This window comes from Pristiophorus japonicus, chromosome 3 (assembly GCF_044704955.1).
Source record: "Pristiophorus japonicus isolate sPriJap1 chromosome 3, sPriJap1.hap1, whole genome shotgun sequence".
NCBI classification, from domain to species: Eukaryota; Metazoa; Chordata; class Chondrichthyes; family Pristiophoridae; genus Pristiophorus; species Pristiophorus japonicus.
The window spans coordinates 225,243,173-225,260,048 of record NC_091979.1 but is presented as its reverse complement, the minus strand read 5'-3'; the positions used below and the strand labels follow the sequence as shown (position 1 = coordinate 225,260,048).

The window sequence follows — 16,876 nt, the reverse complement described above, 5'->3', positions numbered from 1 at the left end:
TGATAGTACAAAACCTATTATCAATTGTTGTCCAATCCGGCACCTTTCCATTTTGATGTTGCTCTAGGTCATGTTGTATACCACTGAGTGACCATGTTCCGTACCCTGCGCAAACTATTTCTGTCTGTATGGTTCTGCTCAAGTTTCCTTCCGCTCTAGTTCTGGCATGGCCTTGCAACATACGACAATTCCCTCTCCAACAATCCCTGTAAGGTTCGGGTTAGGGCGTTGACCCGATCATCTACCGTGTGCAGGTCTATAGTGTTTACCGTCGCAACTCCCGCCGTGCATCCCATGCCTACCATTTCTAGTACCCCTCTTTTCCCAGTCCCACTTTTTACCTGACCCTCTTTCCACATTAAACTTCATAGTTTTTGATTCAGGGCCTTCAAGTGCTCGCAGGGTCAGGTTTTTAAAACAGGCTTCTAGCTTTACCCGCAGAAGCTGGGGATGGTTAAGCCTGTTAAATTATTCACTGACGTACCCCGAAGTGTATCTTATCCTTGGTCTGCCTTATCAATCCCCCTTTTTCCCCAGCATTCATAGTTGGACACGTTGGTGGCACTGGGGGTGTGATGATCGGGGCCCTGATAGTGCTCACTGTTGCTAAAGTAGTGGGTGGGGCCGTGGTGGTGGGTTTATCTCGGGAGATAACCCTCCAACACCATTCATAAATGTCAGCACATTGAGTGAAATCTGTACCCCCTTCCCCTGGGTGCAGTATCTTTGTCCTCCCACTTCTGGTTATAAAATACACTGCGGTCTTATTCACACTCATTATTGGTCCCGTATTACTGGCCCATCCCCAATGTCGTTTCCTCGTTATGTTGTTTTATGCTCCAGTCATTCCGAAACTGCAATTTAAGTCCACTATTGCTCCGTCCGTCACTGTCAGCATTTTTGATTCTTTATCACAACTAATGTCGCCCGAGTCCCTGTAATACAGGCCTTGCCGTCCCACAGTCTGTTGTCCTTGATATGAGGATGAGTTACCCCACATTGTTCCCATGAGCACCAAAATCCTGCAAAAACAATATTTCCCGGTCGTCACCGGTTAGTTAGTGACTATGTTTTTCAACTGGGTCCAGTGTTTCCACTTGTCGATACCCCTTATAACTAAGCAGGCGCACGTGTCCCTTACCATTACCTGATGGGGTCCAGTCCACTTTAGTGCGAGCCCGGACCTCTCTGGGTTAATCCTCACCATCACCTGACTGCCTATTTGGAGTAATTGGACCTTCTGTTCCTTAGTGTCATTCTCTAAGTCCTTGATTACTTGTTGGTCTCTAGCCTGTGTTTTTAAGTCATCCTGTCTTTATAAGGTCCTACGTCCTTGCTTCCTGTAACCAAGACTTCTGTCAATCTCATAACCCTTTCGGTCATTAGTTCAAAGGGTGTTAGTCCTGTCATTCGACTAGGGGTTGCTCTGAGTTTCATCAGTACTTGGGGTAACCTGCCTAGCTGTCCCTTTCCAGTCTCTTCAATTGCCTTGGCTAGGGCCGCTTTTAAGGTCTTATTATTTGTTCCACCAATTCGGAAGATTCCGGATGGTATGGGATATTTTTGCCTGATCCCTAGTAAAGCGCAGATCTGTTTAATTACCTTCCCTGTGAAGTGTGTACCTTGATCTGAGTCCAACTGTAGTGACATTCCCCATCGGGATATTATAACTAGGCAGTATGTCTTCCCCTTGTTGCTGGGTAACGGTCCAGTAAAATCTATCTGTAAGTTTTCCCAGGGTCCTGTCTGTCGGGGCTGATGTCCCATTTGGACATTGAGCTTATCATGTTGGTTCTACCTGTATGGACATACCGGTGGTTTAAATTCCCATCTTTCCTCCATATCCAATCGGTCCCTTGTTGGGCTCCTCTCTGCTTCCACCCTTCCTTTTCCTGTGGAGTGGCTTCTCCCTGTACCTTAAGCATATTTCCTTCTTCAGGCCCGATTGTACATTGGCCCTCCTCCTGAAGTCATGTATCCCTGTCTACTCCAGGCTATCATCATGCACTGCTCCAAAAGCATACTGACTGTCTGTATAGATGTTTACTCTTCTTCCCTTAGCCATCCTCAGAGCCTCGGTGAGGGCCACCAATTCAGCCACTTCAGCTGATAAACCCCCTTCTAGCTGTCCTTCCTTCCTAACCTGTCCGCTGCTATCTATCACGGCCCATTGTCCGTGGTGTCCCGTTGATATAGCGCCGGGACCCATCTACATATAGATCCATGTCTGCCTCCTCAAGCCTGACTACTTCCCTTGTCTTCTCCAGTCGGGCTACATTGATGCTCCTCTCTCTGCGTAATGATCCACCCTGCAGGGTTGTTACAGTTGTCTTTTATTGTTACCGTCTTGTTGGGGGGGTAAGAGCATTGCTTCCCACCTAGCCCTTCGTACGTCGGATACCGTTTTTAGCCTTCCTGTGTTAAGCACTTCTACTAAGGTATGCTGGGTATGTAGGATAACATGTTCCGACATTACTATGCCACTGGCCTATGCCTGCCCCCATGTAATTGAGTCACCACCATGTTATAATCTTTACTATGGTACGTATAGATGTGGAAGGGTATATTCTGCTCGGGTAATCCCAGGGCTGGAGCACTTGTGAGAGCTTGTTTTAACTTTACAAACACCATTTCCTGATCAGGGCCCCAGTTTACTGGCTCTTGGGAGGGTTTCCCCCCTTTGACCAGGTCCTGTATAGATTGGGCCATCTCGGCATGTTCGGGAATAACATTTTGGCAGTAGTTGAATAGCCCTAGTACCTGCCTGACCCCTTTCATGGTCCCTGGCTTTGGTATCGATCTAATAGCCTCCTTTCTGACCTTGGGCATTTGTCTTTTCCCTTTGTGTTATGATGTATTCTAGATATGTTACTTCACTCTTTCCATATTAAAGATTACACAATTTTAAAAAATTCTTTATAACCATTACAATTTTATTTTCCTTCTGGCACGTGGGAAAACATTCACTTCCAATTAAGAAACCCAAATTAATAATGTCCAGTATTTTTTTTTAATTCCATGTCGCGATGCTAAAGTTCTTTGGTGAACTAAATAAAAGAGCTGTTAGTGGAAAGGGTTAACTCCTTTGCAGGTTTGTAAGAAGGCCTGACATCATTAGGTGACTTCGATGGAAGTCCGGTTTTCATTGGTTAATTATCCTCAATAATCCAATTAAACCAATATCTTTTTCATAGCCAATATAAAGTAAGTTACATCATTTTCCATTTTCTCCTTTTTTCAAATGTCTTTCCAATTAACTGTAAAAATACTGAAATAGCTTTTGTATCTAACAAACATTTGTTTTTCTTTTAGCAACTCTAGTTTCAAGGTTGAAGGTTTTATCTTTTGATAAACAACCCGTCCTTTGTGCCTTTCATTTTTCGTAAATCGTCCCCTCCCTTTGAATCCTAACTTAATAATGATGGCCTTCCTCCAGTCCATCGTTAAACATTTTTGATTTCTCTTTCTCGGCACAAAAGCTGCAGATTCTGTGTCGGTTTTAACTTGTAAGATTTTTGATTATTTTCTCATTCTTTTCCTGCTAGCATTTATACTCGAGACCCTTCTGGTCTATATCTCAGAGACCCCCCCTTGGTCTTCATTCCATCCCACTGGCCAGTTTTTCCTAACGATCCTGGGCACCCACCACCCCTTTAGGTTGTATTCCTTCTTGTTTGCACTGTGCACAACCAATACAGTCTTCTCTCTGTTATTACCATGTCACCCGTCACGCTTCAGGACATACACCTATCCTACCTTGGTTTTCGTCCTTTCATGCTTCGCTATAACTTAGTTATACGGATTACCCCCTCTCAGTTCTTCATACAGATTACCTCCTTCCCTATCTCTGCAGGTGGTACAAGAAACATACTCACTGCAATAGCTAGCTGCCACATCATCTGGGTCAGAATGTCCATACCCTGCTCGCAGTGCCGAATATTGGGGTAAAAAGAGACTTCTCTTCCTCAAGGTGGACTCCCTGATATAAGGAATCAACACCTGGCCTCGTATAGCGACCACGGAATCACTCAGATGAAAACTTCACTTCAACTGGTTTTTATTCAAGCATGCTAGGGAAGGATTCCGATAAACACTTCTTAGAACAAAGGTTGTACAATTACAGATGTACATTTTTCGAGGTGTGCGACCCTCCTACAAAACCATCGATTGGCCTACTGCTATCAGCGAAGTTACATTGATTTGTTGACCCTTGTCAGACTGGCTCTGAGTGGTTCTTCCCCACCTGTCCATCTCCCATCACATGTCACACTCCTGGAATGTGTTATTCAGTGGTGTCAACTTTGCCTCAGTTCCTCATGACGTGTTGATTAACTTTGTTTTCCAGGGTGGTGCCTCCTTATCCCTCACCCAAGAACTCTAGTCAAAACTACCAGTCAATACCATCCTGTTCCCATACTGCTATAATCTATGTTCCCAAACATTTTATTGTCCTTGTTCCGTACTGAATATGTAAGTTTCCATCGGTCAATTACAATCCCTACCGTAAGACAGAGGAACTCCCGATTCCTCAGAACCTCCTAATACTGATAACCCCTGTAATTCACTACCTTCAGTATCCACTTTAGTGACCATCTTTTATCCCCTTACATCTTCCGATTCCACCTTCGCATTTCAACACTTCTGGTACACTTGCTCCTTGCCTTTTTCCTCTGCGGGCACATGGGCTAACTGAAACTATTGAACTAAGGCTTTCTGAGCCATAGTAGTCATTTTTACACACTACTGTTTGCTACTGTTCAGTTTACTTTTAATTTAAAATACTTGAATATCCTTTTAGCTCTGAGTGATACTCAATTGCTCCAAATGGACAACACAATTATGTTTTGGGGTTTTTATGCCAGATACACTCCTTGGGTTCAGTGCCACTGGTTATTCTCATAAGCACCCAAATTGTGTCTTTACCTGTCCTGCATCCAGGTAGATGTAGTGATACTGAGGGGTTGAACAGAGAACTCTTGCCACTGTACTCAGGCCAATGAATCATATCACTTGCTGCCAAGTAATCTCCTGGAAGCCAAAGAAAAACACGCTCTATCAGATGGAGACTTTGGCTATGAATTATGAGACAAATTTATTTAACATTACACCGAAAATTGAACAGTAGGCAGTATAACTAGTGTATTGACAGAAATTAAAAATGTTACTTTTCTCTTCAAAATGTTAAAATTACAGACTTTTCTTCTGTGTTAACTCTCAACATAAACTTAGCCCTGGAAACATGTTCACTCAATTCTTATGGAGCAAAATATTAATTATAGATCCCAAATAGCTTCAGCCTTTCTGCTGACTGGGAGGAAGTCAGCTTCAGATACACCATTCAAAACCCTTTGAAGAATCAGTAGAACAAACATTAAAGACTGCACCTATTATAACTATATCAGCTGCTCATTTAAATTGAATGGAATGGCTGGACTCATTGATCTCTTCCAAACACTTCAAGTGACCTGATCTGTTTGAGGTCCCTATCCAAGTAGAATGATAGAAAACAATCCATGCATAGACTACCATGCATATGAAGGCCTTCCTGAACACACATCACTGCTTCTTGCTGAGGTGTGAATGAGATCCACCCTGTAATGTATACTCTATGCAACTTTCTGAAGCAGAGTGTGGTAAATGACTTGAACCATGTAATAAAAACAGAAAATGTTGGAAGTACTCAGCATCTGTGGAGAGAGAAACCTAGTTAACGTTTCAGGTTGATGGGCCTTGGTCAGAACTGTAGTTTAACATCTGTAGTGGAGAAAATGCTTGAAACTATCATTAAGGAAGAAATAGCGGGACATCTAGATAGCAATAGTGCAATCAAGCAGACGCAGCATGGATTCATGAAGGGGAAATCATGTTTAACTAATTTACTGGAATTCTTTGAGAATATAACGAGCATGGTGGATAGAGGTGTACCGATAGATATGGTGTATTTAGATTTTCAAAAGGCATTCGATAAGGTGCCACACAAAAGGTTACTGCAGAAGATAAAGGTACGTGGAGTCAGAGGAAATGTATTAGCATGGATCGAGAATTGGCTGGCGAACAGAAAGCAGAGAGTCGGGATAAATGGGTCCTTTTCGGGTTGGAAATCGGTGGTTAGTGGTGTGCCACAGGGATCGGTGCTGGGACCACAACTGTTTACAATATACATAGATGACCTGGAAGAGGGGACAGAGTGTAGTGTAACAAAATTTGCAGATGACACAAAGATTAGTGGGAAAGCGGGTTGTGTAGAGGACACAGAGAGGCTGCAAAGAGATTTAGATAGGTTAAGCGAATGGGCTAAGGTTTGGCAGATGGAATACAATATCGGAAAGTGTGAGGTCATCCACCTTGGGAAAAAAAACGGTAAAAGGGAATATTATTTGGGGGTCCCAAAAAGTCAGTTTGCAGGTGCAGCAGGTAATCAGGAAGGCGAATGGAATGTTGCCCTTCATTGCGAGAGGGATGGAGTACAAAAGCAGGGAGGTCCTTCTGCAACTGTATAGAGTATTGGTGAGGCCGCATCTGGAGTACTGCGTGCAGTTTTGGTCACCTTACTTAAGGAAGGATATACTAGCTTTGGAGGGGGTACAGAGACGATTCACGAGGCTGATTCCGGAGATGAGGGGGTTACCTTATGATGATAGATTGAGTAGACTGGGTCTTTATTCGTTGGAGTTCAGAAGGATAAGGGGTGATCTTATAGAAACATTTAAAATAATGAAAGGGATAGACAAGATAGAGGCAGAGAGGTTGTTTCCACTGGTCGGGGAGACTAGAACTAGGGGGCACAGCCTCAAAATACGGGGGAGCCAATTTAAAACCGAGTTGAGAAGGAATTTCTTCTCCCAGAGGGTTGTGAATCTGTGGAATTCTCTGCCCAAGGAAGCAGTTGAGGCTAGCTCATTGAATGTATTCAAATCACAGATAGATATATTTTTAACCAATAAGGGAATTAAGGGTTATGGGGAGCGGGCGGGTAAGTGGAGCTGAGTCCACGGCCAGATCAGCCATGATCTTGTTGAATGGCGGAGCAGGCTTGAGGGGCTAGATGGCCTACTCCTGTTCCTAATTCTTATGTTCTTATGTTCTTATAGAACTATAAAAGGTTAGAGCTAACAGATTTTAAGTAAGTGCAGGGGCAGGGATAGGGGGAGGGGAGGAAAGAACAAAAGGGGAGGTCTGTGTTAGGCAGGAGAGATTAAAAGACATAAGAGATGATGGTGAAAAGCAAAAGGAAATAGTAATGGGACAAGTTAAGAAACAAAACATGGGTCGAGATGAGGTGTAAATGGGAATGGCAGAATCATCAACACCTGTCACGTGAAAAAATAGGGGCAGAAGTCATGGTCTGAAATTGTTGAACTCGATGCTGAATCCAGAAGGCTGCAAAGTGACTAATTGAAAGATGAGGTGCTGTTCCTCAGGCTTATGTTGAGATTCGTTGGAGCAGTGCATGAGGCATCATCCAGAATCATCTTGTGTTTTTCAACTTGTCCCATTAACATCTCCTTTCAACTTGCACCATCATCCCTTTTGTCTTTTAATCTCTCCTGCCTTTCACCTTACCACAGACCTTCCACTTCATTCTTTCCTCCCTTCTCCCCTTTCCATGCCACTGCCATTATTTAAAATCTGTTACATCTCTATTTTTTCCAGTTCTGACGAAAGGTCATCGACTTGAAACGTTAACTCTGTTTCTCTCTCCACAGATGCTGCCTGACCCGCTGAGTATTTCCAGCATTTTCTATTTTGATTACATGGTTAAAGTCATTTACCACACACTGCTTCATAAAGTTGCATAGAGTATACATTACAGTCTGGATCCCATTCACACCTCAGCAAGAATCAATAATGAGTATAGTTCAGGTAGGCATTGATATGCATGGTTTGTTTTCTATCATTCTACTTGGATAGGGACCTCAAACGGGTCAGGTCACTTGCAGTGTTTGGCAGAGATCAATAAGTCAAGCCATTCCATTCAATTCAAATGAGCAACTAATACGGGCTAGAAATTGACCTTCGTCCGGATTGGGGGTGGTAAACTTCTGGGGCCGGGACTTCCTGCGCTCGGCCCAGAGTCCTGCCCCTGACGCGGAATTTGGCCGTATGTTCATCAAAGGAAGCGGAGCGCTGTCTCTGGTGCTCCATTTCCTTTGAGGGGCTCTCGTGGGGTGGTAGAGCAGCACTGAGTCGGCCTTCATTTAAAGAGGGGGGCCACTGCGCACTCTGCAGGCCCTTTGGTGGCCACCACTGGGCCACCAGGGAGGCGGTCGACAGGGCCAGCAGCCGGCACCCAAAATGAAGTGCCAGGCCACATGATGGCAGCCTGGTCAACGCGAGGGCCGCCATTATCGGACTGACCCAAGAGTCGGCCGAAAAATAGGGCGCGCTAAAGGCTTCCCCTTTAAGGGGCACCCCAGTGGTGGATGCCTGCCAGCTTCACGATCCGCGAAGCTGGCGTTGACATCCGCCCATGCCAGCCTGGCAGCCCGCTGGGCATTAGGGGGTTGGTGTGGGGCGGTGAGGGTTCAGCGTGCACGATGATGACGTCATTACCAGCTGTGTGCCGACCCGGGGCATGGCACTGCCGGGACAGGGCCCCTCAAACCTCCGGAGCAATTTCCCGGGAGGTGGTTGCGCCCGGGCAAAAACGTCATTGCGTGAAACGGCTATAAAAAGGGGTAATTTCACCCCCGCAATCTTTAGGGATGGGTTTTCGAGAGGTTTGACCCTCCGCGGCGAAAACCTGGTCGCAAAGCCCGGGTGGGATCCTTGGGTACCTGTTTGCGACAGTGTTTCCAAGTACCGCTGGGGAGAGGTTCACTGATGTGCAATGACTCGGATGGTGTTTGCGACTGAGTTTCGGCACTCTCCCGACCCATTCGCCGCGCCCAAAACAGCGACAGGTCAAACCTGTCGGTGCAGCCCTGCCAGCAGCGGTAAGTATGAAAACCTGCAAAAAAAGGTAAGTTAAAGTTTTTATTTTTTACATTTTTTTTTGCAGCGATTAGATAGTTAAGGGTCTTGTAAATGCTTTTGGAATGATTTTTGGAATTTGTTTTTCTCCTCCCAAGGCCTCTCTCGCAGCACTCCCAGCCCTGGACTAAAGTTGCCGAAACTCGCATTTTGCGCCGTGAATGCTTGTGGAATGCTTGTGCAATGCCTCCCTCACCGATGTGCCCCTGGCACCGACGTAAAGGCTGAAGGTTCAGCCTAAAAACGGTAGCGCGGTGAAAATGGTAAGTTTCACGTATCGCTACCGTTTTCGCCGAAAAACCCCAAAAGCCGAAAATCCGGCCCATATTGTTCTGTTGATTCTTCAAAGGATTTTGAATGGTTTATCTGAAGCTGCCTTCCTTCCTCCCTGTCAGCAGACCGTTTGAAGCTATTGGGGTCCATAATTAATATTTTGCCACATAAAAATTGTGTGTCCATGTTTCCAGGGCCAATTTTATGTTGGGAGTTAGCATAGAAGAAATGTCTTTGTAATTTTGATATCTTTGTCACAATATGTTCGTTTTACAATGCATATTCCTCCAAAAAGGACAATTGGGAAGGGAAGAACCATTAGATCATGACATTATAGAAGGACATCATGATCAGTCAAAAGGTAATCTTGTACAAATTATGCTAACATATAATCCTTGATACTTTAGGTGGAATTCAGACCATCAACAGAAGAAGGCTTGTTTGAGGTATATTGGTATTCTATTTATTGGGGGCACATTCTAATTTTGTACATAACATAGGCCGCAGTTTTGCCCTGGGGGTGGGCGACATCGGTGGCGCGTCCTAACACCGCTGCTGTCTCCACCTCTGCTACCCGCAAGTCTTTCTTCTGAGTGGGCTTGTTAAGCCCGCCCAACGAGGTTCCCAGCTAATTAAAAGAAAGCGGGTCTAATGACGTCACTTGATGATGCGTTATCAGCCAGTTTCCTTAAAGGGACCATGCACAAATTAATTTTGACTGAGGTGCTGCAAATACTGACAAGCACTGCACAGAGGTGCTGGGCTGCACAGAGGTGCTGGGTTGCACACAGGCTCTCCTATGACTCCCTCCATATGCTTATGCTTATGGAGGGAGTCACAGCATGCAAGGAAGTTCTCTTCCCTTCCAATGGGCGGAAGAGATCTCCCCAGGAGACCAACACAGCCTGGTTGCACATTGTCAAGGAGAACACAAGCACGGATGTGATCAGGAGGACCTGGCTGCAGTGGCGCAAACCTTTCAATGATCTCAGTAGATCACGAAACGCTACTGCAAAGCCACACTCAACCTCATCCTGCTGTGTATGCATCACATCCCCATAACTCTGCCTTCCCTACCTTACTCCTGCACATCCTTACTCACACCAACTTAACTTGTACCTCCACCCAACCCTCTCTCTCTATCAACATTATCACATCCCCGTCTCACTAGCCACGCCTCACACTCACCCTCGTCCTAGTGCAAGCATACCAACTAACAACACACAAGGGTAGGCACTTGGTTTTTTCCACCAATTTTCATGTAAAGATTCTGTTAATGTGTTGTCAAACATTGAAATTTTATTTTCAACACTTTGAGTTCTTGGACAGATTTGTGTGCACTTTTGGAAGTGGCTTAGTGAGTTGCAGTGAATGGTGAGACATAATAACAGTACCCCCGTAATGGTGATGTGTGTAAAAGGCATGGCTTGGGCATTGTATGGATCCACTAAACTGAGTAGGCTTACAGATGAGTGCTATCATATTTCCTAGAACATCCATAGTTGTGTACAGACCTCCAAACAGTAGCAGTGATGTTGGGGAGGGCATCAAACAGGAAATTAGGGGTGCATGCAATAAAGGTGCAGCAGTTATCATGGGTGACTTTAATATGGATATAGATTGGGCTAACCAAACTGGAAACAATACAGTGGAGGAGGCTTTCCTGGAGTGCATAAGGGATGGTTTTCTAGATCAATATGTCGAGGAACTAACTAGGGCAGAGGCCATCTTAGACTGGGCATTGTGTAATGAGAGAGGATTAATTAGCAATCTCGTTGTGCGAGGTCCCTTGGGGAAGAGTGACCATAATATGAATTAGGATGGAGAATGAAACAGTTAATTCAGAGACCATGGTCCAGAACTTAAAGAAGGGTAACTTTGAAGGTATGAGCCGTGAATTGGCTAGGATAGATTGGCGAATGATACTTAAGGGGTTGACTGTGGATGGGCAATGGCAGACGTTTAGAGACCGCATGGATGAACTACAACAATTGTACATCACTGTCTGGCGTAAAAATAAAAAAGGGAAGGTGGCTCAACCGTGGCTATCAAGGGAAATCAGGGATAGTAGTAAAACCAAGGAAGTCGCATACAAATTGGCCAGAAATAGCAGCGAACCCGGGGACTGGGAGAAATTTAGAACTCAGCAGAGGAGGACAAAGGGTTTGATTAGGGCAGGGAAAATGGAGTACGAGAGGAAGCTTGCAGGGAACATTAAGACGGAGTGCAAAAGCTTCTATAGATATGTAAAGAGAAAAAGGTTAGTAAAGACAAATGTAGATCCCCTGCAGTCAGAATCAGGGGAAGTCATAACTGGGAACAAAGAAATGGCAGACCAATTGAACAAGTACTTTGGTTCGGTATTCACTAAGGAGGACACAAACAACCTTCCGGATATAAAAGGGGGTCAGAGGGTCTAGTAAGAAGGAGGAACTGAGGGAAATCCTTATTAGTCGGGAAATTGTGTTGGGGAAATTGATGGGATTGAAGGCCGATAAATCCCCAGGGCCTGATGGTCTGCATCCCAGAGTACTTAAGGAGGTGGCCTTGGAAATACCGGCTGCATTGACAGTCATTTTCCAACATTCCATAGACTCTGGATCAGTTCCTATGGAGTGGAGGGTAGCCAACGTAACCCCACTTTTTAAAAAAGGAGGGAGAGAGAAAACAGGGAATTATAGACCGGTCAGCCTGACATCGGTAGTGGGTAAAATGATGGAATCAATTATTAAGGATGTCATAGCAGCGCATTTGGAAAGAGGTGACATGACAGGTCCAAGTCAGCGTGGATTTGTGAAAGGGAAATCATGCTTGACAAATTTTCTGGAATTTTTTGAGGATGTTTCCAGTAGAGTGGACAAGGGAGAACCAGTTGATGTGGTGTATTTGGACTTTCATAAGGCGTTCGACAAGGTCCCACCCAAGAGATTAACGTGCAAAGTTAAAGCACATGGGATTGGGGGTAGTGTACTGACGTGGATTGAGAACTGGTTGTCAGACGGGAAGAAAAGAATAGGAGTAAATGGGTACTTTTCAGAATGGCAGGCAGTGACTAGTGGGGTACCGCAAGGTTCTGTGCTGGGGCCCCAGCTGTTTACATTGTACATTAATGATTTGGATGATGGAATTGAGTGTAATATCTCCAAATTTGCAGATGACACTAAACTGGGTGGCGGTGTGAGCAGTGAGGAGGACGCTAAGAGGCTGCAGGATGATTTGGACAGGTTAGGCGAGTGGGCAAATACATGGCAGATGCAGTATAATGTGGATAAATGTGAGGTTATCCACTTTGGGGGCAAAAACACAAAGGCAGAATATTATCTGAATGGCGGAAGATTAGGAAAAGGGGAGGTGCAGCGAGACCTGGGTGTCATGATTCATCAGTCATTGAAGATTGGCATGCAGGTACAGCAAGCGGTGAAGAAGGCAAATGGTATGTTGGCCTTCATAGCAAGGGGATTTGAGTATAGGAGCAGGGAAGTCTTACTGCAGTTGTACAGGGCCTTGGTGAGGCCCCATCTGGAATATTGTGTTGAGTTTTGGTATCCTAATCTGAGGAAGGACGTTCTTGCTATTGAGGGAGTTAAGCGAAGGTTCACCAGACTGATTCCTGGGATGGCAGGACTGACATATGAGGAGAGACTGGATTCGACTGGGCCTGTATTCACTGGAGTTTAGAAGGATGAGAGGGGATCTCATAGAAACATATAAAATTCTGACGGGACTGGATAGGTTAGATGCAGGAAGAATGTTCCCGATGTTGGGGAAGTCCAGAACCAGGGGACAAAGTCTAAGGATAAGGGGTAAGCCATTTAGGACTGAGATGAGGAGGAACTTCCTCACTCAGAGAGTTGTTAACCTGTGGAATTCCCTACTGTAGAGAGTTGTTGATGCCAGTTTATTGGATATATTCAAGAAGGAGTTAGATATGGCCCTTGCGGCTAAAGGGATCAAGGGGTATGGAGAGAAAGCTGGAACGGGGTACTGAAGGGAATGATCAGCCATGATCATATTGAATGGTGGTGCAGGCTTGAAGGGCCGGATGGCCTACTCCTGCACCTATTCTCTACGTCTCTATGTTTCTACGTTCATAACTTTCATTAATCCAATAGAAACACCAATTCAACATAAGCCGATTGAAATTCAACATAATTTGATGGAAACAATTCAAAATGAAATGTTAATTTTCTTTTCAGCTCAGTTCGCCAATGCATAACTGTTAATTTCCTCTCTCGGCTCAGTTCAACAGCAGCGATCTCTTTACCCCACACCCTCCCTATTTTTGGTAATATTAACATTAAACCATCATCAGCCATATCTATTATTACTTACATTTAAAGCTGGGTGAATGCTGATTGTTGACAAACTCCAAGAGGCCAAAATTCACCCTTGCAGGTTGCATGTACCGTTTTTGTTGTGGCCAAAATTTGGCCTACCGATAAGGCCTCTGGTCGCCAGAAAGCGGCAACCATGGGGTGGTGCGGAATGGCTGCCGATCTGCAATGGAATGGCCGTCATTAGCGAAGTTCAGCTCAGGGCTTTTTGCTGCGATGTGGGGATCTGCCCCGCTCCCCCTACTTCCGCCCCGCTCCTGCTGATGCATTGTTAATGTCTTCATCAGAGCACGCACAGCAACGGAACCGCCCCGGGAGGGAAATTCACCTCCAAAAGTCTTCCGGCTGCCGATCGGTGCCCCCAACAGCTTTTTCTGTCAGGGGCACCTAATTCGCACCAGGTCCCTGTCATGTATTCAACCAGAGAGTGTGCAATTTAGGTCAGATTATACATGGGTTACAATGCTGGTTGAACACATGACAGTCCCTTTCACCCATCACCTCTGTGTTCACTAACCTACATTGGCTCCCGGTACAGCTGTGCCTCGATTTTAACATTCTCATCCCTCCATGGCCTCACCCCTTCCCATCTCTGTAACCTCCTCCGGCCTTCAGCCCTCCAAGACCTTTGTGGTCCTCCAATTCTGGCCTCTTGCACATCTCAAATTTTCATCACTCCACCATTGGCGGCCATGCCTTCAGCTGCCAAGGCCCTAAACTCTTGAATTCCCTTCCATAAATCTCTTCACCTCTCTACCTCTCTTTCCTCCTTTAAAATGCTCTTTAAAACCTACCTCTTTGGCCAAACTTTTGATCATCTGTCCTAATATCTCTTTATGTGACTCGGTGCCAAATTTTGTCTGATAATGTTCCTGTGAAGCACCTTGTGATGTTTTATCCTGGTAAAGACACTGTATAAATGCAAGTTGTCATTTTCTGTTCAATAGTTAAATTGCAATTTTCCAAATTGAATAATTCAGATGGGAGATTTTTGTTATTAGTATGGGTCATTTCTCTTTAAAACTTTACAGATACCCTGGGATAAATTTTGACCTTAATGACCAGCTTTAAAACTGGTCATTGGTGACCCTGTTTCATAAGCAATGTTAACATAGAAACATAGAAACATAGAAAATAGGTGCAGGAGCAGGCCATTCAGCCCTTCTAGCCTGCACCGCCATTCAATGAGTTCATGGCTGAACATGAAACTTCAGTACCCCCTTCCTGCTTTCTCGCCATAACCCTTGATCCCCCGAGTAGTAAGGACTTCATCTAACTCCCTTTTGAATATATTTAGTGAATTGGCCTCAACTACTTTCTGTGGTAGAGAATTCCACAGGTTCACCACTCTCTGGGTGAAGAAGTTTCTCCTCATCTCGGTCCTAAATGGCTTACCCCTTATCCTCAGACTGTGACCCCTGGTTCTGGACTTCCCCAACATTGGGAACATTCTTTCTGCATCTAACCTGTCTAAACCCGTCAGAATTTTAAACGTTTCTATGAGGTCCCCTCTCATTCTTCTTAATAAAGATATTATAGGCCTGATCTTAGTCCTTAGCCCCTTATTTCTGTTAGGGTAGATGTTGAAAACCGAGATATTGGCCAGAATTTTACCAGCGCTGAGAGAACAGGATTGGAGACGGGTCAGCTGTGAAATTTGTCGGGACCCCTCTGTAAACCCACCTCAATGCCAGTCTTCCAGGTGTCGGGTCTGTCAGCGTTGAACAGACATGAAATCATATGGTGGGGGAGGCAATTTAGATTATTAAGAGCTTGTTAACAGGCAGTTACAAACTATTTTAAGCTCATCTTTAGATTTTAAGAGTTTGCCAATGGCTTTCCCACTGCTCGGGGATCACGTCAGGTAAGGAGGTCAGATGTTGTGTCAGCATGGGATGGTTTCTTAACTTGACAGCTGCAAATGGTCTATAAAGCTCCCGTTTGATAGGTGTTCACTTTCCAAAGTTACAAGCTGTTGTCTACTGCATTTGGAAGACAGATTGAGCTTTATGCAGCTTGCAAGTGTTTGGAGGAAACTCTCTATCCAGTGTCATCACATTGGAACAACCTCTCTCACCATTGACAGATCGCTTCTGACATCTCAATCTCACCTACCATCTATTCCATCAGCTTCGGTGCCCTTGTAAAAATCTCACCTTGGTCCTCAGAATCCCACCACGATCAGCCCCAACATCAGCATCACCAACCACACCAGCAGCACCAACAACAACACCAACCTTCTCCGCAATCAACTGATGCTGCACAGGACAGAGGGCATCAGCACCCGACTACATTGCTGCCCGAGGCGCCAGGGATGGCCTCACTATGGTCAGATTTACTTCACTTGACGCTGTACACCCTGGCTGCCACATGATGCACCAGGTAGTCACCACCCCACACCAACACCATGATGCATTCCTGCATTGCCCGAGCCATTCCTTTCACAATCGTCATCATGGTGGGGGGTACTGTTATATCTCACCATTCACTTCGCCTCACTAAGCCACTTCCAAATGCTCACGCAAATCTGTCCAAGAACAGAAAGTGTTGAAAATAAAGGTTTCAATGTTTGACAGCACGTTAACAGAAATTTTACATGAACATTGGCTAAAACACCTAAGTACCTACCTTTGTGAGTTGTTAATTGGTATGCTTGCACTCGGATGAGGGTGAGTGTGAGGGGTGGCTAGTGAGATGGGGATGTGATAATGTAGATAGTGAGAGAGGGATAGGTGGAGGTGCAAGGTAAGTTGGTGTGAGTAAGGATGTGCAGGAGTAGGATAGGGAAGGCAGAGTGATGGGGATGCGATGAGTGGCACAGCAGGATAAGGTTGAGTGTGGCTTTGCAGTAACATTTTGTGATCTCCTGAGATCATTGAAAGGTTTGCGCCACTGCAGCCAGGTCCTCCTGACCACATCCCTGCTTTTGTCCTCCTGTGTAATGTGCAACCAGGCTGTGTTGGTCTCCTGGGGAGGTCTCTTCTACCCATTGGAAGGGAAGAAAACCTCCCTGTATGCTGTGACCCCCTCCAGAAGCATATGGAGGGAGTCATGGAAGAGCCTGGGTGCAGATGTGCACCTTTGTGCCATGCTTGTCAGTGTTTGCAGCACCTCAATTCTATAACTGTCAAGATCAATGTGAACATGGTCCCTTTAAGGAAACCGGCTGATGACGCATCATCAAATTACATCATCAAACCCGCTTCCTTTCAATTGGCCGGAAATTGTGCTGAGCGGGCTTAACAAGCTCAATCATCATAAAATCACTTCAACAGAGCGGGCTGGGGCCTTGCTAC

General features: G+C 45.2%; 2 protein-coding genes across 12 annotated transcripts in view; one reads left to right on the top strand and one right to left on the bottom strand.

Moving 5' to 3' along the window:
- LOC139260134 (protein NYNRIN-like) overlaps positions 1-4,081 on the bottom strand; it is a 37,879-nt gene extending 33,798 nt beyond the window's left edge. For both annotated transcript variants that reach the window (XM_070876336.1, XM_070876337.1), the window contains exon 1: positions 3,876-4,081. The gene's annotated coding sequence lies outside the window, so the exon portion shown is untranslated. The remainder of the gene's footprint in view (positions 1-3,875) is intronic.
- LOC139260132 (myopalladin-like) overlaps positions 1-16,876 on the top strand; it is a 635,514-nt gene that overhangs the window by 155,548 nt on the left and 463,090 nt on the right. For 6 of the 10 annotated variants that reach the window (XM_070876326.1, XM_070876331.1, XM_070876324.1 and 3 more), the window contains exon 3: positions 9,654-9,692. The exons of 2 other annotated variants lie outside the window; for them this stretch is intronic. In XM_070876326.1, the coding sequence (XP_070732427.1) occupies positions 9,654-9,692 (39 nt within the window). Of the gene's footprint in view, positions 1-3,853; positions 4,109-9,653; positions 9,693-16,876 lie in introns of all 10 variants that reach the window. 2 more of the 10 variants (XM_070876332.1, XM_070876334.1) reach the window with 2 other exon arrangements.